This window comes from Oncorhynchus mykiss, chromosome 6 (assembly GCF_013265735.2).
Source record: "Oncorhynchus mykiss isolate Arlee chromosome 6, USDA_OmykA_1.1, whole genome shotgun sequence".
In the NCBI taxonomy this organism is placed as follows: Eukaryota; Metazoa; Chordata; class Actinopteri; order Salmoniformes; family Salmonidae; genus Oncorhynchus; species Oncorhynchus mykiss.
In genome coordinates, this window is record NC_048570.1 from 32946434 (window position 1) to 32970559 (window position 24126).

At 42.2% G+C, this 24126-nt stretch overlaps 2 protein-coding genes and 1 long non-coding RNA gene across 9 annotated transcripts in view; 2 read left to right on the plus strand and 1 right to left on the minus strand.

The window, feature by feature from the left end:
* Positions 1–600: 600 nt before the first annotated feature.
* LOC110525792 (POC5 centriolar protein homolog (Chlamydomonas)) lies at positions 601–15781 on the minus strand. Of its 2 annotated transcripts, none has more exons than XM_021606223.2 (13): positions 15542–15781; positions 14065–14148; positions 9687–9840; positions 8792–8899; positions 8389–8579; positions 7408–7584; positions 7127–7231; positions 6403–6582; positions 4911–5082; positions 2469–2605; positions 1977–2078; positions 1484–1666; positions 601–1343 (listed from the first exon to the last, which is right to left on the minus strand). In XM_021606223.2, exons 1-13 carry the CDS (start codon positions 15716–15718, stop codon positions 1209–1211), a joined length of 1905 nt encoding a protein of 634 aa, XP_021461898.2. In that variant the 5' UTR covers positions 15719–15781; the 3' UTR covers positions 601–1208. The 2 variants fall into 2 exon arrangements, with proteins under 2 accessions (XP_021461898.2, XP_021461899.2); XM_021606224.2 differs by lacking the exon at positions 15542–15781 and adding an exon at positions 14838–14976.
* On the plus strand, positions 14387–19647 carry LOC110525793. Of its 5 annotated transcripts, none has more exons than XR_005052071.1 (6): positions 14388–14571; positions 16801–16890; positions 16974–17155; positions 17299–17414; positions 17782–17889; positions 19435–19647. It is a non-coding gene; the product is annotated as an uncharacterized LOC110525793 (long non-coding RNA). The 5 variants fall into 5 exon arrangements; XR_005052069.1 differs by lacking the exon at positions 14388–14571 and adding an exon at positions 15031–15294; XR_005052070.1 differs by having other exon boundaries at positions 14387–14571; positions 16801–17155.
* A 3781-nt stretch (positions 19648–23428) lies between these two features.
* sv2ca (synaptic vesicle glycoprotein 2Ca) overlaps positions 23429–24126 on the plus strand; it is a 34258-nt gene continuing 33560 nt past the window's right edge. For both annotated transcript variants that reach the window (XM_036979939.1, XM_036979938.1), the window contains exon 1: positions 23429–23769. The gene's annotated coding sequence lies outside the window, so the exon portion shown is untranslated. The remainder of the gene's footprint in view (positions 23770–24126) is intronic.

The following is a 24126-nucleotide window of genomic DNA, read 5'->3' on the forward strand; positions in this document are numbered from 1 at the left end:
ATATCAAGACATCAGTCAGGAAGTTAAAGCTTGGTCGCAAATGTGTCTTCCAAATGGACAATGACCCCAAGCATACTTCCAAAGTTGTGGCAAAATGGCTTAAGGACAACAAAGTCAAGGTATTGGAGTGGCCTTCACAAAGCCCTGACCTCAATCCTATAGACAATTTGTGGGCAGAACTGAAAAAGTGTAGGTGAGCAAGGAGACCTACAAACCTGACTCAGTTACACCAGCTCTGTCAGGAGGAATGGGACAAAATTCACAGTGGGAGCGTGTGGAAGGCTACATGAAATGTTTGACCCTAGTTAAACAATTTAAAGGCCATGCTACCAAATTCTAATTGAGTATGTACACTTCTGACCCACTGGGAATGTGATGAAAGAAATCAAAGCTGAAATAAATCACTCTTTACTGTTATTCTGACATTTCACATTCTTACAATAAAGTGGTGATCCTAACTGACCTAAGACAGGGAATTTCTACTAGGGTTAAATGTCAGGAATTGTGAAAAACTGAGTTCAAATGTATTTGGCTAAGGTGTATGTAAACTTCCGACTTCAACTTTACATCTAATTAGGGAATGGTTTATAATTCTGAGAATATTTGCAATTCATGTTTTATTCATGTTCAAGAATTTACCGTAAAAGTTTATAGTGCAGATTTTGACCAAAACATGAACATATGGCCTTGATACAGTCCTGAAAACTTGACCACAAGTGTTGTTCTCAACACATCATCAACGCAATATTATTTCAAATATGCGATTTCACACAACAGTCAAGAGACTGACTTTCCATCATTTAAAAACAACAAATAAAAAAACAGAAGAAAATACAAAAACAGTCATTCACAATAAGAAGTAAAACTAGTGAAAAAGTCATTATCCAAATGCTCTGAAAAGACAAGGCGGTTCCATCCATTCCACCATTCTACCTTCCATTCCAGAGTGTTATCATGTTTATTGATTGCATTTGAAAAATTATTTTCTGTAATCCTAAACTTAGTTCTCACAGAAATGGTTCAGGTCCTTCATAGTTCTCTCATAGTAGTGAACGTGTGTGTGTGTGTGTGTGTGTGTGTGGTTACGTATGTGTAGAATATTTGGGAATATTCATTTGTGCACATGTATCACCATGACCAAGTCATGTACGGGAGTACTACTTGTATTTGCATATAACCATAGGTGATATTGTTGAGTGTGTGTGTGTTTACTCAACCACTTTGATAGAGTGTACGTGGTAGGCTGAGTGTGTTCTGGAGGAACTCTTGCTGCTGTAGGGGCCCTGGCCCTGCTGAGAGGAGGAGCGGGGGAACTTAGCTGCGGTGGCCTGACCCACCGTGAGCTATGAGAGAGAAAGAGAGCGTTAAGTGAGACAGGTTGAGGTCTGTTCAGCGAAGGTGAATGTTTCTACAGATCATAAATCAACTTGTCTGGTGATTTTGGTTCATCGTAAAATAGACATGCTTGGTGATGATGGTGTACCTGTGTGACGGGGTGATGGCGCTCCACGATGACAGAGCTCATTGGAGGAGCCACACCCATGACCTGGAGGTTGCTGGGAGCACGTACGGAGCTGGGAGCGCGGAGATCGGCGCGTGCCGTGATGCGAGCGGTCACGGTTTTGGAGGCTTTCTGTTGACCCGATGTGATCACCCGTGTACTGACCTGATACAAATGATGATCATTAAGGAACAGTCAACAAATATGCGTGACCTTTCACTTTTTGATAAATGGTGAGGAAAAGGTCACAGTAACCAGAGACAGTGGCTAACACCCTTTTCTCAAACACTTCCCATCATGGATTTCAGATTGGTTAAAACTCCCTCTAGCCAATGATTACACTAATCCAATGCAATGATTGTAGATCCATGACAGGAAGTGTGCAAGTGCACACTTTAGGAGTGGGGGTATAGAGTCGGGACATGGCCATAAGAAGCTCCCAGTGCCATAGACCATAATCAATGCTAGTACTAACTTGTCTGTGGGAGCTTGCAGTGCCACCTGGCGGTAGGGTGCTGTGGACCACCGTGGTGGAGGGGATCAACTCAACTCTGGAGGCTGGGACATTGGAACCCACCTGACGGAGAGAGTGAGTGGGCAGACATTAAGAGTGCAGGTAGAAGCCCATACACAGGAAAGGAGATGAAGAAATTAGACAAACTGATGCCCTGTAAATATAACAGGCCTATCCAATCTATCACACAGAGGCCTGGTGTGTGAGTCAGCAGTCATAAACCATTATCTCGAGACAGGCTGTGACTGTACATTGTGTAGTGGCAATTATAAAATACTTTTAGTGAGAAAATGTTAGTCTTGAGAAAGAATATATACAACTGCAGCAAATGATATGACAATATGATGTTTAATGATGGCGGAACCTGATCCATAGTAGTAGTGATTGCCATTGCATTTATGGACTGTAACCAGGGTGGGTGTGTGTGTGTGTGTGTGTGTGTCAGCATCTCACTGTCTCCTCTGCGTCACTCTGGGACGGTGGTACAGGGGGGTCAAAGTGGACCGGGCTGAACCGAGTGGAGGAGGCAGGCCTTTGCTGGAGATGGGCCAATGAGCCGGTGCCAGGATCATCCCGAGGGGGCGGAGCATCTATGGAGGGAAGACCAATGAGAGCAGTCATATAATCATCTGTACACAGGCTTAAGTCCTGAAGCCAGACCAGCTTCATGACTGGACATGTGAAAGCTGATAATCAAATAAGCCCAGTATAATCAAATGTGACCAACATAAATCACATTCTGTCATTTGCAGACACTGGCCCTGTCAATTATAAAACGAGACAAATTACTGTATGACATTCCAAATTATTCTGATGAGAATTTTTTTATTAGATTTACCCCCCCTCCCAAAAGACAAAACTCAAATCAGACACAGATAAATGTGTGTTGAAACTAGAACCACTCTTTAAGTTTGAGCTGAATCTCTAAAATCTCAAACATGTATTTGCGGATGACGACCGCCACACCAAGGTTACAACCTCCACAGAGCACCACGCCGTCAGCATTTCCAAAGATTTACCATCATCACGCAAGGAGCCAAAGTGTCACACAGCAGAAACAGTGTCTGTGTTTTAGGGTAACAGAGCCTAGGCAATAGACTAATAAACTGAATGCGTGACTTGATCGGATACAACTGGGGGAGGTGGTATAATATAGGGGTGGGCATTAGACATTTTTGGACTGTTCGAGTAAAATATATATTTTTACAACACAAGGCCTGCACTGTTTATATGCCAACAGTGCGCAACAATGCCTAATTAAATCATAACCATTACAGATCTAATATAAATATATTAGTACCAGTCAAAAGTTTGGACACACCTACTCATTCAAGGGTTTTTCTTTATTTTTACTATTTTCTACATTGTACAATAATAGTGAAGACATCAAAACTATGACATAACACATATGGAATCGTGTAGAAACAAAGTGTTAAATCAAAATATTTTTTATTTGAGATTCTTTAAAGTAGCCACCCTTTGCCTTGATGACAGCTTTGCACACTCTTGGCATTCTCTCAACCAGCTTCATGATGTAGTCACCTGGAATGCATTTCAATTAACAGGTGTGCCTAACAGGTGTGGAATTTCTTTCCTTCTTAATACATTTGAGCCAATCAGTTAGATTGTGACAAGGTAGGGGTGGTATACAGAAGATAGCCCTATTTGGTAAAAGACCAAGTCCATATTATGTCAAGAACAGCTCAAATAAGCAAAGAGAAATGACAGTCCATCATTACTTTAAGACATGAAGGTCAGTCAATTCGCAAAAAAACATCAAGCGCTATGATGAAACTGGCTCTCATGAGTGCCGCCACAGGAAAGGAAGACCCAGAGTTACCTCTGCTGCAGAGGATCAGTCCATTAGAGTGACCAGCCTCAGAAAACAGCAGTTCAAATAAATGCTTCAAATAGTTCAAGTAATAGACACATGCGCATTTCGAGTCTGGAAAAGTTGGTCTCAAAGATTGATCATTTGTAACGGGGCTCAATTTGGTGAATTGAAAGACGTGAAACATTTTTGGGGTGTCATCAACCAAAATCTGTTTTCTTTTCGATATGCAGATGTTCTATTTAGTTTATTACCATCTCCACATTGAACACTGTATGCTGATGAATTATGTCCCAGACATCTGTTTGATGAGTTGGCCCGAGGCTTAATGATTCTAATGAAAATACCCTCTTGGTCTTTATCAAATTAATGTTTTTGCATATTTTCAATGTGGAACCTGTCTATGTTTATGGAGGGGGGGGGGTTATAGCCTAGGCAGTTCGCAAAGTAGCCTCAGTGGAAAATAGACGGGACACAATTCTATTCATGGAATAATTCCAAAACTGCAGCTCGTTGTTGGAACACATATTTTCCTAATTCAATCAACCAGTCCATTTTTATTTGTGATAACATGTTGTCACTTGTCAAGGAATGTATCTTGTGTATCCCATCAGTTAGATATGTTTTTGTAATCATTTATTTCTGTAGGTCTAATGGGAGCTTGTGTGTGTGCACTCTGCACCTGTGTGTAGAGGGAGTGGTGGAATGCATTTGAGTGAATGAGACACAGAGGGGAAAGGGAACTTAGGGGAAAGGGAACTTAGGGAGAAGACTGATGCTCGGCTTGTTAAAAAAAAGAAAGAAATGCACATCTACAAATGGAACACTAGAATCCAAAACATTTGGGACAACATTTCACTTGCCCGTTCTGGCAGCCACAAAGCCCATTCCACTAAATAGTTTCACAGCACTTGAAAAGTTTTGACGTCCGTTCGAGTACTAGATTACTCATGCCCATTCCTAGTATAATATACTTCTTTTAACAATCTGTTCTATGAATTAAAGTGTCAGGGACAGAGGGGTTTCTTGACAGAGCCGTGTGTGTGTGTGCGGGTGTTACTAACCGTGCAGGTCGTGCTCCGCTCGTCCCTCCCCAGTGTGGAACATGCTGAGAGCCTCCATGTTGAGGGCACACACGCCCCTCATAAAGGCCTTCTTCATGGACTCCTCATAACGCTCCCTCTCGGAGTGCAGCCTCTGGATCTCAGCCTGGGCAGCATCCAGCGCTTCCACGTGCTACACAGAGGGAGAGGAAGGAGAGAGAAGAAAGAGGGGGGAAAGAGAGAGAGGGGGGAGAAGGAGAGAGATAGGGATTCATTAATTTAACTGTACTGTAATTAAAATGCAAAGGCCACATTGGGGAAAACATAAATAAGAGGACTGGCTCGATTGTAACTGAGGAATGAGGTTGAAGGGAAGCTTGTTTCACTTCCTTAACTCTGAACTGACCTCACCTACTCCATGCTGCAATTCCTCGCTCACGCTGTAATAACCATCTCTCTCCCTTCCTCTATCCCTCTCTCTCTCTCCCTCCCTCTATCCCTCTCTAATAACCATCTCTCTCTCTCTCCCTCCCTCTATCCCTCTCTAATAACCATCTCTCTCTCTCCCTCCCTCTATCCCTCTCTCTCTCTCCCTCCCTCTATCCCTCTCTAATAACCATCTCTCTCTCCCTCCCTCTATCCCTCTCTAATAACTCTCTCCCTCTCCCAGGCTGTTCTGTTCTAGCTCTACTCTTTCTCTGCCCATCTACAGTACTGCCATTCCTCTCATCCACTCTGAAACCCTTCTCTTTACCCCCCCTCACTTTTTGCTAGGCCTACAAGCCTTTAGTACACTGTCTCAACACCATAGGAGGTTGGTGGCACCTTAATTGGGGAGGACGGGCTCGTGGTAATGGGTGGAATGGTATCAAATACATCAAAACACTTGGGTTTCCATGTGTTTGACGACATTCAATTCGCTCCGTTGCAGTCCTTATTATAAGCCGTCCTCCCCTCAGCAGCCTCCACTGCTCCACGCGTCTATGGAACGGTCGATATTCCTCCATCCCTCTCTCTCTCTCCCTCCCTCCCTAATAACCATCTCTCTCTCCCTCCCTCCCTCTCTCTCTCTCTGTGTGTGCTAGGCCCACTTCCTGCTCTTGCTCCTCTCTTTCCCTGGGCTCTAACTGCAGCCTCCATCAACTAGGCTCACTCACTACTATAGTGCAGCAATTATACATGACCATTATTCGAATCTCTTCACATAGCCCGACTTACAGAAAAACCTTCAAAAAGGTATATTTGCCATGTAAATAGCTGAAAGGTGCCAGGCCTGCAGAACTATGCAGTATGGTGAATGACACTATTTCTGTAAGACAATGTTTACTCAGTTTCTCAGTTGTGTAGTTAGCTTCTGTTCTGTGCTCATGTGAAACGGTCTTCTTCTTTTAGGACAGGACACCATTTCAGAGTGCTGGAACCAGAGATCATATGTAATTCTATGGTTGGAACTCTATAGGCCTACTCTATGTAGCAACCTCTGTGTGCGGGTGTGTGTGTAGCTCCTCCCTACCTCTGCCATCTTGTCCTCATAGCCAGCTGACAGGCGCACACAGACCTCCTCTGCCCGGGCGCGGCAAGCCTTCTCCACCTTCTCCTTCCAGCTCCCCTCGACCAGGTTGTGCCAGCCTGCCCACACCTTCCTCTTCAGCTGCAGACGGTAGTGCTGCTCTGCCAGCCGGGCACTGTGGGCCTGGGGAGAGGGAGGGGATGGGACACGGGGGGACAGGGGGAGGAACGTTTAGGAAGACTCTGCTACACACAGGAATCAAACCGACACTTCAGATATCCAGTGAAAAACAAGGTATTAAATACTGTCACATGGATGCAAATATCACTTATTTAATCCATGAATATCAGGCACCGGACCAATAATACTACATGTAATAAAAAAATCACAAGTGGAAAATCTAAGTGTGAAAACGTAATGTATGCATGTTCAATGTGATGTGACATGGTAATGCATGTGTCGGTTAATCATGCAGAGATTCAGGATTTGCATAACCCTGCTGGAGTACTGTCAGCACTTAAAATGTACACTTCACCAAGGATGTTATGACATTCATTTCACAGAATAGACATGTGCAACTCATTCCGTGGTTAAAGGGGTGAACTGTCATTTAAAAAACAGACATTAAGATGCAGTGAGCCGTATACGTGTGTCCCGTACCCACTGTTCCCCATCTCAACCACACCCTAGCCCTCTGAGGGAGACCCCTCTCCCCCCGGTCTCTCACCTGCTCCCTGGCTTCGCTGTGCTGCAGTCTCCAGTGGGTGAAGGTCCTCATCAGCTCCAGCCTCTCCCTCTGTCTGTCCACAGCCTGGCTCAGGTTCACTATCACCTACAAGAAAAACAATACAAGTCACACACACACGATGCCTCACACACTCAATTCATCATAACACACCAACACTGTTGAAGAGAACTGTATGACTTGTCTTTACATAGGTAAGACCCTACCAGTAGCGGGTGTGGGGTGCGGAGGTGTGTGTGGTATGATATGTGTAGACTGCGTACCTCGTCCTTCCTCTGGTTGGAGGTCTCGTAGGTGTGGAGCAGTTCCTTCAGGCTGTCCATCTCTGCAGTGAGGCCTGCTATACAGGCAGCATGCTTCTCCCTCTCCTTCCTCACCTCCAGCTTGTGCTGCTCCATGAAGGCCAGCTTCCACTTCCTCAGCTCCATCAGCACGTTGGCCTGGGGTGGAGAGACAGGGATGGAATGGTTTAACAAAGAAACATAGCAGCCCACTTCAACGGCACAATAGAGATACGGAATCACAAATGACAAATCAAGAATCAGATGATCATTTAGGAAACACGTCGCTGAAAGCGAAATGTGATAAGCGCTGTAGATGCGGTAACGAGGTCAATGGAACGCAGACCCGTGGGGGATAGAAGAGGGACGCCAGATTGGCGCACATTTAACAAATCTGAGTGGATATTGGTCAAATCCGTCATGATTGATGCATCGTAACAGGCGTGTGTGGTTACTAAAGTCAGATTTGGATTTATTTGGCTGTTTTCGACTGCGTAACATTTAGAAGTAGTCCCTTTTCAGGTTTAGAAATGACTGCTAAATGCTTACTCCTGTTCGTATAAGCAAGTAGCATAGCTAGAATAGAGAAATCGGTGGTGGTAGTCAAGTGTTTTTAAACTGCAATGCAGTTGATTGGTGACGATGACATGAACATATTATTGGGTTTGACATCCATACAAGCATTATACTCTGATTTCTACCTCAACAGAGTGTGAAATACACATATAAACAACAGCCTAAATGTACGCCAATTTTGCTGGGGTGCAATGAGGAGATTCGGGATCTTCCCCTCCCCATGCGTTTCCATTGTTTGGTCGAGTACCCCTGGCCTCTTTACTGCATCTATCAGGTCAACAGAACATAACCCAAGAACACAGCCTCATAAGGATCTATTCTCGCCAAGCTAAAACAAAATCGCCAGACATTGAATAGACAGACAATAAAGAGGCAGGGCAGGCTAACCTTGAGCTTGTCGCTCCAGGTGTCCAGGAGGTTCTCCATCTTGTTCAGGTTCTCGTCAGAGACAAACATCTCTGTCACCACGGTGACCAGGGGGTCTGGACTGCCGTGTCTGGAGCTCTCCGACGGCGTCGGCAGTCTGTCTGAGTGAGCGTCTGAGACAACAGATGACCTGCCAGCCATCTCTTCATTACCTGGAGGTCAAGAGACTGGGTTGATTTTCTGCACTCAAATGTGATAAAGAACCACAGTGGTCCCAAAGAATGTTTGATGCTCTGGGAGCATCAAAATAGTATACTATAATTATATATATATATATCCCATGCCTGTTCAGTCTCATGGTCTTTGTAATAATGCTTTTTATTGGACTATAGTTATAAAGCATGTATTGGCTGTGTGTATTTACCCTCAAAGGTGTGTGAGTGTGCCCTGGGCTCCACCATAAAAGGGGAGGCCCGTGCTGACCTCACTCCCCTGCTAGAGCGTCTCCCATCTTCAGCTTCAGAAACTGAGCCTGAGAGGCAGAGAGAGCCGGAGAGAGAAACAGTGATAGAGAAACAGAGAGTGCGTGTGATGGTAAGAATACTAAGTAAGAAAACTCTGGCTCTTCATCCAGGAATGCATTTATGGCAATATCTTAATTAAACCCTGCAGTGAGAAGAAAAACAGTCTGTACTCTAAAGAGCAGTTTGGGCAGGATGCCAGCATATCATTACCAATCAGGCGCACAAAATCCTGCCTGCTTTTTACATCCCAGTACACTACTCCATGACAGTTTAAGCTCTACAACTGAGAATGCCGTGGTCTGGAGAAAAGACTGATAGACTGGGTGTAAGCTGCGTGTAAGCTTGCTTGTGGCAGGGAACAGAGAATGATTGGCTCTTCTGCTATTAAATAGAGTAGCTCAGACACCTACACTCCTGTAATGTACGGTCTGATATCATTCTCAGTTATATGATTAACTAGTAGTGTCAATGCCTCTCAGTCTGTGTTTTGGGACAGGTCTTGGCTATCATCAAGCAGTTAATCTCTCCATGTCAAGTGTTTCGGTACTTGTGAAATACACATGGAACATTCAACAGCTTGTTGGGCTTGGTGCAATCCAGTCTGTGTGTGCCCGGGTTAAAAGACACCGACAGAGAGAGAAGCATTTCTTAACAGAAAGACCCAAAGCAGGAGAGAAGCCAAATCCTTTACGACAGTGGATCATTTGAAGGGAGCAATGTGGAGGGCCTCAAGCTGTGTGTCTGTCAGAACGGCTTAGTGTAACAAGTGTATGGGTGAGCAGCGGCCCACTGTACCTGCTGAGCGATGGGACCTCGCGTCATCATTTCCACGGGAACTCCGTCCATCCGCAGACAGTTGTGAGGCACTCAGAAGCTGCAGTTGAGCGGCGGGCTGCGGGTCATACTTAGGAGTGACCACTGCGTAGCGGAGAAGTTCTTCATATTCATCCTGTCAATCATATGAGAAGAGACATGGAAACGGGGCGGCAGCTGGCCTAGTGGTTAGAGCGTTGGGCCCGTAACCAAAAGGTTGCTGGATCGAATCCCCGAGCTGACAAGGTATAAAAAATATGTTGTTCTGCCCCTGAACAAGGCAGTTAACCCAGGGGATGCATCATTGTAAATAAGAATTTGTTCTTAACTGACTTCCCTGTTTTTTTAAAAAAAGGCAAAAACCCTGTGCTACACGAGTACACGACATCACAAGGCTGCTTCCGACATTTCTACGACAAATGCTGGGAGCTGACACTGTCGTAGCCCATGTGGGGTCAAACGACGTCAGGAGGACTAGTTCGGAACATTTGAAAATGGATTTAAAAAAACTGATTTTAGTATTAGTATTTTCACACCGCAGGTGTGAAAGATTCAGCAGACTGCTGGCATTACACATCTGCCTAAAAGACTACTGTAGCTCTGCTGGAGTCACTTGTATAGATAACTTTGATACCTTCTGGAAATAGAAGATACTCTACAGGAATGATGGAGTTCATCCAAATCATCTTGGCTCCTGTCCATGCATTTCAAGGCTGTGTTGAAACAATGACTGTTCAATGATCCAAGACCAGCTCAGTTAATCCCTACCATTGAGACAATGAGTTGTCATAATGCTGCATCAAATGTACATGATCCTAGGGGCATTGGCAAACACAATGTAAGTACCTTCATTTATGTGCCCTTAATTGCACCGAATACTTCTGTTTATCCTACAGCTATTGTAAGCAGTAATCATGGGCCTATGAACCAGAGTTACATTGTTAGCACTGAGGCAGTGTGCCCTAGTAGGAAGACCACATTGTGCAGGTCACCCTGCACTATCAGCTCCAATATAAATAACATGAGTGAGTCTACTTCTGATAAGCTTCCCAGTAAAGCATTAAAAACAATCAAGCAACCCAGAAAAGCGCTAACAATAGCTCATATTAACATATGCAGCCTGAGAAACAAGGTCCATGAAGTCAATAACTTGCTTGTAAGAGATGACATTAATATTCTGACTATCTCTAAAACTCACTTAGATTATATCTTTGATGATACAGTGGTAGCAATACATCGTTATAACATCTACCGAAAAGACAGAAATGCCAACGGGGGGCGGTGTTGCGGTCTATATTCAGAACCACATTCCTATAAAGCTTAGAGACGATCCAATGTTAAAGTACTGTTGAAGTAATAGGTTAATATGCCTCACCTAAAGCCCATTCTTGTGGGAAGCAGCTATAGCCCACCAAGTGCTAACAGTCAGTATCTGGATAATATGTATGAAATGCTTGATAATGTACGTGATATCAACAGAGAAGTATATTTTCTGGGTGATTTAAATATTTACTGGCTATCATCAAGCTGCCCACTCAAGAAAAAACTGCAAACTGTAACCAGTGCCTACAACCTGGTTCAGGTTGTCAGTCAACCTACCAGGGTAGTTACAAACAGCACAGCAATTAAATCACCAACATGTATTGATCACATGTTTACTAATGCTGCAGAAATTTGCTTAAGCAGTATCCAAATCCATAGGATGCAGTGATCACAATATAGTAGCCATATCTAGGAAAACCAAAGTTCCAAAGGCTGGGCCTAATATAGTGTATAAGAGGTCATACAATACGTTTTGTAGTGATTCATGTGTTGATGATGTAAAGAATATTTGCTGGTCTATGGTGTGTAATGAGGAGCAACCAGACGCTGCACTTGACACATTAATGAAATTGCTCATTCCAGTTACTAACAAGCACGCACCCATTGGGAAATTCACTGTAAAAACTGTTAAATCCCCTTGGATTAATGAGGAATTTAAAAACTTTATGATTGAGAGGGATGAGGCAAAAGGTATGGAAAATAAGTCTGGCAGCGCAACTGATTGGAAAATGTATTGCAAATTAAGAAATCATGTGACTAAACTAAAAAATAATAAAAATAAACTATACTACGAAACAAAGACAAATTAGATAAAGAATGATAGTAAAAAGTTTTGGGGCACATTAAATTATGGGAAAGAAAGCCAACTCGACTCCATCATTCATTGAATGAGATGGCTCATTCATCACAAAGCCCACTGATATTGCCAACTACTTTAATTACTTTTTCATTGGCAAGATAAGCAAACTTAAGAATGACATGCCAGTAACAAACGCTGACACTACACATCCAAGTATATCGGACCAAATTTTGAAATCCGTAAAGCCAGTGTGGAAAAAGGTGAAAAATGTTTTGTTGTCTATCAACAATGACAAGCCACCAGGGTCTGACAATCTGGATGGAAAATTACTGACGATAATAGCAGACGATATTGCCACATCTTCAATTTAAGCCTACTAGAAAGTGTGTGCCCTCAGGCCTGGAGGAAAGCTAAAGTATTTCCGCTACCCAAGAATAGTAAAGCCCCCTTTACTGGCTCAAATAGCCGACCAATCAGCCTGTTACTAACCCCTAGTAAACTTCTGGGAAAAATGGTGTTTGACCAGATACAAAGCTATTTCCCAGTAAACAAATTGATAACAGACTTTCAGCACGCTTATAGGGAAGGACACTCAACAAGCACGGCACTTACACAAATTACTGATGATTGGCTGAGAGAAATGTATGATAAAATGATTGTGGGGGCTGTCTTGTTAGACTTCAGTGCAGCTTTTGACATTACCGATCATAGTCTGCTGCTGGAAAAACGTATATGTTATGGCTTTACACCCCGTGCTATAATGTGGATAAAGAGATACTTGTCTAACAGAACACAGAGGGTGTTCTTTAATGGAAACCTCTCAAACATAATCCAGGTAGAATCAGGAATTCCCCAGGGTAGCTGTTTAAGCCCCTTGCTTTTTACATTTTTTACTAACGACATGCCACTGACTTTGAGTAAAGCCAAAGTGCCTATGTATGCGGATGACTCAACACTATACATGTCAGCTACTACAGCGACTGAAATGACTGCAACACTTAAAGAGCTGCCGTTAGTTTCAGAGTGGGTGGCAAGGAATAAGTTAGCCCTAAATATTTCTAAAACCAAAAGCATTGTATTTGGGACAAAACATTCACTAAACCTCAACTTAATATTGTATTAAATCATGTGGAAATTGTGCAAGTTGAGATGACATAACTGCTTGGAGTAACCCTGGATTGTAAACTGTCATGGTCAAAACATATTGATACAAAAGTATGTATATGTCCATAGTAAAGTGCTGCTCTGTCTTCTTAACAACACTATCAACAAGGCAGGTCCTACAGGCCCTAGTTTTGTCATACCTTGACTACTGTTCAGTCGTGTGGTCAGGTGCCACAAAAATTGGCTCAGAACAGGGCAGCACAACTGGCCCTTGGATGTACACAGAGAGCTAATATTAATAATATGCATGTCAATCTCTCCTGGCTCAAAGTGGAGAGATTGACTTCATCACTACTTGTATTTATGAGATGTATTGACATGTTGAATGCCACTGAACTGTCTGCCTAAACTACTGGCACACAGCTCAGACACCCATGCATACCCCACAAGACATGCCACAAGAGGTCTCTTTACAGTCGGCAAGTCCAGAACAGACTATGGGAGGTGCACAGTACTACATAGAGCCATGACTACATGGAACTCTATTCAACATCAAGTAACTGATGCAAGCAGTAAAATTAGACTTTAAAAAAAACACTATATGGAACAGCAGGGATTCTGAAGCAACACAAGCATAGGCACAGACACATGCATTCACACATACACACGATAACATAGGAGTAGGAGTAGGGGCTCGAGGGCACACAGTGTGTTGTGAAATCTGTGAGTGTATTGTAATGTTTTTAAAATTGTATAAACTGTATATAAACTGTATAAATTGTATAAACTGCCTTAATTTTGCTGGACCCCAGGAAGAGTAGCTGCTATGGGGATCCATAATAAATGGCTAAACCCCACATATTTCTACAATTTCTTCTTAAAATCTGATTTTGAACCAAACCTTAACCCTTACCGTAACCACACTGCTTACTTTATGTCTAACCATAACCTTAAATTAAGACCAAAAAGCTCATTTTAGTTTGCATGGATTTTTACGATATTGACTTGGTGGCTGTGGTAACTTCAATTGCAACCTCATCAAAACAGTCGACTGATGAGTTTTAAAACATGAAGAATTGCATTTCTCTTCATGAACACATCTCCATAAATCTGTAAAAGTAAGTGCTTTGTTACCTGCAGCTCAGAGGAGACCGAGCTGCCCTGATCTGAGTCTCCTGGCAGAACTGGACTGCTCGGATCCCCTTCATCTGAGGACATCTGAGGAAAGATACATAAAAATGCAACTGGTTGTTTTAACAGGAAAGGCACTTGGATTGGTCATCTACTGATGAAGTCAGATAGCATGATGACAAATACTACATAGCTCATTGAGATGTAAACCAACTACATAACTACTGTACTATATTCAAAGATTCAGCCTAGAAGAAGGACCAACATAAAGGTAACTAAGGTTAGGGTAGTCTCGCGAGGACAGACTACAAAATCTCGTTTGGGGCTTCGGAATCCTTGTCGGGAAGTCCCTACCCGTTGAAATTTAAATGCTTACAGTACGGTTTATGGTTAGGCAGCGTTTCCCAAACTCCTGGGGCACGTTTTGGTTTTTGCCCTAGCACTACGTCCGTGCTATCCTTGGGACGGCTCTAACGTTACCAAATTGAAATAGACATTTTAAACGGTTAGGTAAGGTTTACTGTAGGGACGTCCCTAGGATCCCGGATAGCACAGACCATGTACATTTTGATCAACATCATTTAGGCTAGCTAGCTGGCGTTAATTTAGCTAACGTTAACCCGTATCAGTTCGTTAAATTAGCTAGCGTAGTAAACATAGCTAGCTAACAGTAGCAATAGCAAACTAGCGCTTCCACACACACACACACGATGCAGCCTTGAAACGAATTTGTCCAATTTTGTCTTATATCACGTCCACATTTGCAAAAGTGTTACCTTGGTGCTTTGGAGTATATCGAACTGCCTTCGTCTTGCGTTTGTTTTGTGTTATCAACTTGTTGATCTTGACAGTTTCAAATCGCTAGGTTTGTGTTTCAAACTGGCTAATTTTACAACAATGCGGGATTAGATTGGTTACTGGGTCGAAGGTCCCTACTAAACGACTTTTGATTGGGCAGCGCGTTTCTCTGGTAACCGTAAACGGAAACAACGTTGAACTCGGTGTCGTCTAAAATGATGGTCATGTACTTTTGCGTGTCATGTTGTAACAATTGGATTTAACTAGATAACTAAATAGCTAGTTGTAGTAGCGCCATACGTTTACAATACTAGCTAGCTGTATCGAGACAGACTATTTGATGACAATATGGAGTAAAATCCATTATCTGCCTAAATTAATCAGTGAGATCTGGAGCCATGCTTGCTAGCTGCTGGTATTATACGCTGATCAGAGGTAGGCTATTGTAATATTTAACTCCAGCTAGTAAACAACTTGTACTGTAACGTTAGCTGCGTTGCCAGTTGAAATTGATCTGTCAATACTCCTTTCTCATTTGTCATTAAGCAGGGCAAAACACCTTGTGTGTGTCCATTCTTCTTTTATAGCACATGGCAGTGGTGGCAGCAGCACTAGCTGGTTTAGTAGCCTGCAGACCATTGCCTTGGTTAATTCATGAATTAAAACAATCAGTCCCACTTACCTGTCTGAAGTAGGTATATGTCTTTGGTGAATACCACCACCCTGAGAACCTGCCTGTTGACATTGTTGTGCCTGTCAGTTGGGAAACTACTGACACATAGCTAGGTTCACCTGTACAAACGAAGACAGAAACGCCTTTGAGGTCATAAACCTCATGCTTAATAGCATTAAGCCCCATATGTTGCAGTGGCCTGGCAGACTGGAATGGAGGCGGGACAGACTCAAGACAGCAGAGACATATGGTCCCTCTTGGCCATGGCAGAAATGTCTGTTACTCTTGGACTAGGACCTCCTTACCACCTGGATGTGCAGTGAGAAGGCTGCTATGGCACTGTCATACACAATGCTAGCAGCATTGTTATGATACTTGTGGCATTTCTTTGAATTAGATGCATGAGGGAAAACACTGTAATGCCATGTGTGTCGGTGTCATTGAGATTAACCTGACAAAGTATCTGGGCTATTCTGCCAAGGAGGAACAGTATTCCAAAAGGGTGCTTGACAACTGATCCCCTAAGTGGCAAAGCATAGGTTACTCTGGCTGAGGAGGAAGTGTGTATTTCAGGTCACTATAACATATGGTCCAGAAAACAAGTCGATAAGACATGATAAAGTATGCAATGAAACCACATAGATCAGTTTTCAATTAATAGTTTGCCAACAGTTAATCAAATGGCTACATGGACTATTTGCATTGACCCCCCCCCCCCCTCTCTCTTGCGCTGGCTATATGCATACTGGACACACACATGCATATTGACACCACACACACTCACACAACCTCAGATTGAGGGGTTGGGTTAAATGTGGAAGACATATTTCGATTGAATGCATTCAGTTGTGTAACTGACTAGGCATCCCCTTTTCACACTCTTCACACATACGCTGCTGCTACTCTGTTTATGATCTATCTTGATTGTCTATTTACTTTTACCCCTGCCTACATGTACATATTAACTCAATTACCTTAACTACCTTATATCCCTGCACATTGACTCGGTATCGGAACTCCTTGTACATAGCCTCATTATTGTTATATGTTTGTGTTACTATTTCCTTTTTTTTATTGAGCAAATTTTTCTTCATTTTTAAGTCTGCATTGTTGGGAAAGGGTTTGTAAGTAAGCACTTTACGGTAAAGTCTACACCTGTTGCATTCGGCGCAAATACGATTTAATTTAATTTCATTATTTAGCATTTTGTTCTGATGATTGACAGAATTCAGTAGCTTCACAGAGATGACCTATTTCCATTTTTACAGATGTCTCTTTGAAGATGATTTTGTCACCAGATCTTTCTGTAGCAGCTTCCCTGCCCTTTATGATGGCATTAGTGAGCAGCTGCTAATTTGGTATGCTTTTCTGCAGTGGTAAGATATAACAGAACAAGGCATGGGTACATGATAAAATAATCCTTACATTGTGTGTGTGACAGGAATGAACTAAAGAAAATAAACCGTCACAAGAGACACAATGTTACAATGACAAGTGAAATGAAGCCGGAAATGCACCTCCACCCCCAATCCGAGACTGTATATGCCCTGTTTCCAACAGACGATGTGGTTCAGGGATTGGACTACAGCCGCACTAAGACACTCAAGTCATCATCTGATACTAGTAAGCAAGTGTGTGTGGGTGGGTCAAACAATATCACTATTATTCACTGTTCCTATGGTACACATTCATTTCTACACATGGAATAGCTGATATATTGTCCCTTCTAGAAATCAATGGTAATTGCTGTGTTTTGATCCTTACAGGCATACAAGAGAAAGAGTTGGCGCAGAAGATAATGCTTACCACAGGCAGTGCAGTGCCCTTTCTCAAAACACTCATTCTTGTAGTGGAAAGAGGTTATAAACTACAGTTGATAGGGGTGAGATTAAACTGTGTATTACTGTGTATTACTAGATCCCATTTGTAAATGCCACCTTTGTTTGAGATAGAGGAAATGCACCTGGGCCTGTGTTGAAATGGGATGCAGCTCACATCCTCTTCTAGCCTGTAAGAGGTTCAATCTGTTCCAGGACAATAATCACAATCCATTTGACTTTCCTCCCCCTGGTATTTTAGCTCAGGTACGTGAGACTATTCAGGACCTTGAAATAGTAGACAGTAGAGAAATTAGAGAATAATGTCCGGGGCTAAAACTGATTGAAAAAAGTATTATTCAGGTTTTGGCTGACGTTTGATTGTTTAATTCTGTACGTTGACAAAAAAGACATCCTTTGTTTATGCATTAGGCAGATAAAATCATCCATGTGGATAGAATGAGCTGGAGAAGACTTCTCAGAACAGAGTGCCATAGAGAAGATGGCCTATGCTCCCAAATGAGCGATGGGTCAAAGTAAGTAAGTACGTTTGTTTATACCTTTCGCCTACCTGATGCATGTACAATGTAGGTCCTATAATTACATTTGTTATACTACTGTAATAAACTGTAAAGTAACTTAACTTTCTACAAAATTGCTGCTGCTGCCTACAATCAATTTTCTGCAGACTCCTGACAACAACTACAATGTGCTATCTTCAATCATAATGATATCAACCGATTTTCTGCTCAAATCCGACAGTGATGATCTCTCATACAAGACAATGGTGATAATTGTCAGGGGGGCGCTTTTCTTAGCTGCCTGCTGTTTTCAGATTAGTTTTGATTACCTGTTGGCGATATTGGACATCCCCCTCAGGCTAAAGTCATCTATCACATCACGACAGCAATAACACCAGTGTCCTTTTGCATTCATGATGCTCCTTTCCCATTCATGATGCTCCTTTCCCATACAATCACTGGGGTTGGCTTCTTGGTCTTGTGCCTGTAAATATGGAAACGCTGTCTCCGTTCATATAATGTAAGTATACACTCCCTGGCAATTGTGTAAGAGAGGGATAAAGGTCAGCTGACCAATAACAAAGGTAGGAGAGGGGGGGGGGGGCTAAGTCAGTTACCTCTCCCACTAGGCAAAAACTATTATCATCAATGTCTAAATCGCTGTCTGGACAAAGATAAGGCACTTTATGACTAGACTCTTGCACAAGTCCACCCCCACTATAACTGTTGATTTGCAGATAATGGCTGCTAATGTGCAGCTCTGTACCTACGTGTATGGGCATGTTTTGCCAAAGTAGGATTCTTTGAAATATGAATAAATATGTGATAAGATGGTGTGTGTGTGTGCATGTGGCCAATGGCCATGTGCGTCAGAGCGTGTGTGTGTGTGAGGATCATTCTGCTCTCCCGTACATTAAGCTAAGTGCTCCTTGGCTCTCCAGCAGTAGTAAATGAAGTCTTATGGCCTGAAGAGGTTTTGTCTTCCAGCTCTGAATGAAAAGCAGAGACTGTCCCCAGCCTCAGGTCACCGCTCCTGTGAATCATCAAAATCAGAGGACAAAGAGAGAAGCCTCTCTTTTGTGTGTTAGGGAGTGTGTCCGTGCCAGTATGTATGCATCTGTGTGTGAGTCTTTTCTGTGATGGTATTTAATGCATGTACAGTATATAGCCTGTGCCAGCTCTCTACATTTCTTGTCATTACAACAATAACAAAAGAAGAAAATAAATCAACATAATACCACCAGTCCCTGGCAGTATCACCATTCCATTGCTACCATCTAGACCTCTGCATTTATCTCAAATTGCTGGAACCCATTTTAAATGCAACTCCTTTGATAATCATATCTTACAGTGGCTTAAATATCATATACAACAAGAGGTAAACCCCACAGAGGAATATAAAATGGGATGTTTTGTGCAGATAATCAACTCTCTGCAGTGGATCTTGTTCCTCTGTGGTACTGTTGCAACGGTTTGCGGTCTTTAAGGATGTGACTACTGTATGGCTGAGTGTCCTGTCCTGCATCAGTCCCTCACTTTACTCTCTGACCATCTCTCTCTACAGCTTGTGGATTTGAGAAGCGCTAGGATTTGACATAACAAGCCCAGCACTCACTGTCTCACACTTCATCTGAAGAGCCTACTTATCTCTGGTTATGTAATTATATAACATTATTATATAATCGTTGTGTGATATTCTGTCATATGTAAGAATTAGAATATGTGTGTACTGTATTGTGTGTATAGAAATGAATAAAATAAACTCTTAGCTACTTTTGAAGTGTCTCTTTTCATGACTCTAGACTGCAGTCTCTTTCATCAGCTGAAAATATACTGTATAGTCAACTTTTTTATTCATATTCAATGCTGAAAGGGAAACATCTTACAAAACTGTGAACATTGATCACTATGCCCTCAATGTTATTGTTCTGAGAAGAAGGTGCTATGACCTGGGAGCGGTGATAGACCAGGATGATACTTTGAAACACTGACTAAATGAATAACATTCATTCAATGTTCTGCCAAGTAATTATGGTGTGCCATCATTATAGATATGGAAGGATGAGACACGCATGGCATAATTTTGGTTGAGTATCAGTCAGTATTCTTCTGGTGACTAATGCCAGATTTGGCTCTTGGACTGCCCTGCATTAGGTTGCATGCCATTATTCTGCAGGTGCAACCTACAGTGTATGTTTGCAGAAAGGTAGGAACTGGTATTAATATCTCAATTGGAATTCTGTGTTGGTGTTTAGTGAAAGCAAATATCATGCTTCTCACTAAATGCTAACACAGAATTTTAATTCTCCATTATGCTGATTTAATAAATTTGAAAAATTTGGTAAAGAAAGGAGTTAATCCAAGAATGGACCAGACAGAACGCTTCACTGAGACGCAAAGAAAATGAATGTAACCTAAGGCAAGGCTTAATTAGGTAGGAAAGTATACATATACACTGAGTATACCAAACATTAGGAACAATAATGAGTTGCACCCAGAACAGCCTCAATTTGCCGGGGCATGGACTCTACAAGGTGTCGAAAGCATTCCACAGGGATGCTGGCCCATGTTGACTCCAATGCTTCCCACAGTTGTGTCATGTTGGCTGCATCTCCTTTGGGTGGTAGACCATTCTTGATTCACACAGGAAACTTTTGAGTGTGAAAACCCCAGCAGCGTTGCAGTTCTTGACACAATCCGGTGAGCCTACTACCATACCCCGTTCAAAGGCACTTAAATCTGTTGTCTTGCCCATTCACCCTCTGAATGGCACACATATACAATCCATGTCTCAAGGCTTACAAATCCTTCTTTAACCTGTGTCCTCCACTTCATCTTCACTGATTGAAGTTGATTTAACAAGTGACATCAATAAGGGATCATAGCTTTCACCTGGATTCACCTGGTCAATCTATGTCATGGAAATAGAAGGTGTTCTTAATGTTTTGCATACTCAGTGTATATTTATTTTTACTTGGACCAACTTGATGAAGACATGCTTGTAACTAAGCAAGCACAAAACAGTGTTACTTATAATGTATTTAGTGGAAGTTAAGATTTTAAGGACTGTATCTCATGATGATTCAGCCATTTTATTGAGAGAAAAGTGTGTTGTGGCCTAATTCACTGAATTATCTGAAGACTGCCTGCAATAGAAATGTAATAAATGATGCATGTATCCAGTGTGTAATATCCACCAACAGGTATGTAGTCTAGCCTACCAGTGCTGGTAGTAGTAAACCGTGTTGGACGTACCAGTACAATTTTGGATCTGCAGTAAACTGTCGAAGTAAGTAGATTATTCTTCATTCTATAGTAGACTAGTAGCCGGCCCTGCGCCAGGGAAAATACATGTATTATGCTGGAGTTAAGGTGTTCCTCACCCACACAATCTAAATAAGCACAAATCAGTGCATTTACACCAGCAATGACCCTGAAAATGTACACACACGCGGTAATAGTGGTATTGTTATTGCGCAAATTCAGCACTGAAATAATTTCAGGACCGTGGACAGCAGCCATTCCCGTAGAATGACTTTCTGGACCATGGACTGCGGCGAATGAAAATCTGTTGTCGCCTTGTTGGCCTTATGTGGTTATAAACAATTTACACATAGCCTAATGCACTGCCGCTTTTTAGCGGAATAAGCTAGCCTACCTTGTTTTCAACATTATACCAGCCATGGTCGACATATGTTTTCAAAGATTTAAGAAAGATAATTACTCATTTTTGTCAAGTGAACTTGAAAACATTGCAGTAGGGTAAATTGTGTTTTCTTTAGCCTACACTTCACGCTCTTGGAGACTGGCGGGAATTATAATTTGGCACAATGGTTTGCAACAGGTCAAGCTGTTGGAATTTGGAACGATGCCGGATAGAACAAAGCTGACTCCATAAAACACAAATGAGCAAGATACTGCAACATAAACACAAGGCTATACTACAGAAACTTTTCAGCAAATACAATCTGTTTACAGCACCATTAATTTGCCTTTCAAATGGATGCCATTCATCTTTAGCCTGTCATCGGAAAGATATGACATTTTTTAAATGCTTTTGTAGAATAGCATGAGTTCTTAAATCTGTAGAAAATGTGTTTGGTTAGAGTCATCTAAGAACTGTCTGTTAAAAAGTCCTGCTCTGGAAATCAAAACCTCGTATCATATCGCATACAGGCAGTACTTGACTTGGGATGAAAGAAGTGCACGAGCTGTCGGTCAATTAGACTGTGTTAACCGAAATTTACAAAAATGCTATAGAGACTTCTGATTATTCACTATTAATAGTTGATACACATTGTCCATGACTTCTCACCAAATTTTCATGACTATTATTATAGCCTACATGAAAAAGTAAGCATTGTTGATGCTGGAAGGACTGCTGTGTCTGATCCCATGAAGGCCTACCCTCTCCTGCCATTGTGCCGGGAGAGGGTGGGGGGCACTTAACCCCCCACAAAGTAAAACTGCACGTTATTCATCCGGAGAGCTCCTGGGTGTGCAGGCTTGGCTTTTGAGCCAAGCCAGGCTTGGCTTTTGAGCCACGTCTGCTTATAAAAGTAATGTTGAGCAACTGATGTTTAAGCTACAATGTGGTTAGACCAGGGCTTGAACAAAAGCCTGCACACCCAGTAGCTATCCTGGAGGATGGTTGCCACCCTTGATATAAAATATTGCAAAATTACAACCAGATATTTTTGTCTTTATGAAATTATAAACTCATTCAATGAATCAGGGATCAAATGGATAAGGTGGGCTTTTTCAAAGCAAGATATCTAACTAGACATGTTAATATACATAAGGCTAAAATATGAATGTTTCAGGGGAGATCAATGCACAGGAAGTTATTTGTCAATTAGGCCATTCTTAGAAATGGTTTAACGTTATTGTAATTACATGCCTACTGTTTAATAGAAGGGAATCCTAGATTTCCAACGGTGCACATTTATTTAGGCTATCTACAGTCGCGGTGGAAAGGCGACAACTACATTAATGCTGAGCTATAGCTATAGTTAAATAGCGAGATAACTGCTACAAGTTATGTTTTGAATTTGCTATGTAGTTAGTCTGTTTGTCTGTCATTATTTTATACTTGCTGCTGAAATGTCGTTCTCTCCTCCGGCATCCGCCCACTCGCATTGGCACACACTCGCACTGGCACACGCAACACACACATACACGCACTGAAGGGTCCGATAATGGCTGATATGTAGAATTGTAAGTGATTGATAATATTAAAAGGTGTGTCTTCCTGAATTACATTAACAAAAATCAATACAATCATTTCCATTACTTTTCATGACCATACAACCCCTCATTTGACATCTTGTAACAGCGCATCATGCGCATTCAGGTTGGCGCATTTTAATCTGCACAATCTCAAACAGCCTACAGCACACTGATTCACAGACTAGCGGCAAATACATTTGAACAAAGTGGGACCAGGAAATGAATCCCCACTCCCTATTGCTATTCAATGCAGATCCAGTACGGAATCCCCCCCCCCCCCAAAAAACATTTTTTTTTTTAGAAGTACGGGTACGGCGCTCCGGACAGCTCTGGCCCAAGTCAAGCACTACAGTCCGTCGCAGTGTTTCACGTCATGCTCCCTCTAACTACCTTGTTCCATTTCACGGAATTGCCGGCATCACTCAATGAAATACAATTATTGATTGCACTCTCTCCTAGCTCTCCCCGTTCCTCCTACTTCTCCCTCTCTCGTTTCTTTCCTGAAGTACTGCAGGGAGATAACAGCATCGAAAAAAACACCGTCAGACAGCAACTACCTCAGTTCTACAGTGGGACACCAGCACATTTACATTCACAAGACACAAGCAACTCGCCTGGTGCAATGGCTAACAACCAGCGAAATCCACTTTTCCTCTCTCCTTAAACAACGGTAAGCGCTTTAATTTCTTAAAACAAAACTGAGATTAATATTTTTCAAAAAACCTAGCCTACAGTGTTTCCTTTATTGTTTCATATAGACTTTCTGGGAATGCAGAATCATTTTCACTATAGGCTAAGTGCAAAGTAGGCTAATGTAGCAAAATACACTTTTGATATTGTTAAATGCAAAGTTCCATTGCGTAGTTCTAGACTGCAGGGCAACTGTGTGGAGGATGTTGGCAGGGACCCCCACTTTATTCATAATACAAAGCTATTGCTTAATCTCATGCATAGCCTACGTCTGAAGTTGGCCAGTTTTTTCAGTGTTTATGCTTGGCTTTTCTTTGGGCTATGCATAGTCCGCGCA

Excerpts from the sequence above, each read along its gene's own strand:
- LOC110525792 (XM_021606223.2), bottom strand. The coding sequence starts at position 15,718 with ATGGGGCTTAATGCTATTAAGCATGAGGTTTATGACCTCAAAGGCGTT. Across the intron at positions 14,149-15,541 it reads CATATACCTACTTCAGACAG|ATGTCCTCAGATGAAGGGGA; the intron begins GTAAGTGGGACT and ends ATCTTTCCTCAG. Across the intron at positions 1,344-1,483 it reads GCCATCACCCCGTCACACAG|CTCACGGTGGGTCAGGCCAC; the intron begins GTACACCATCAT and ends TCTCTCTCATAG.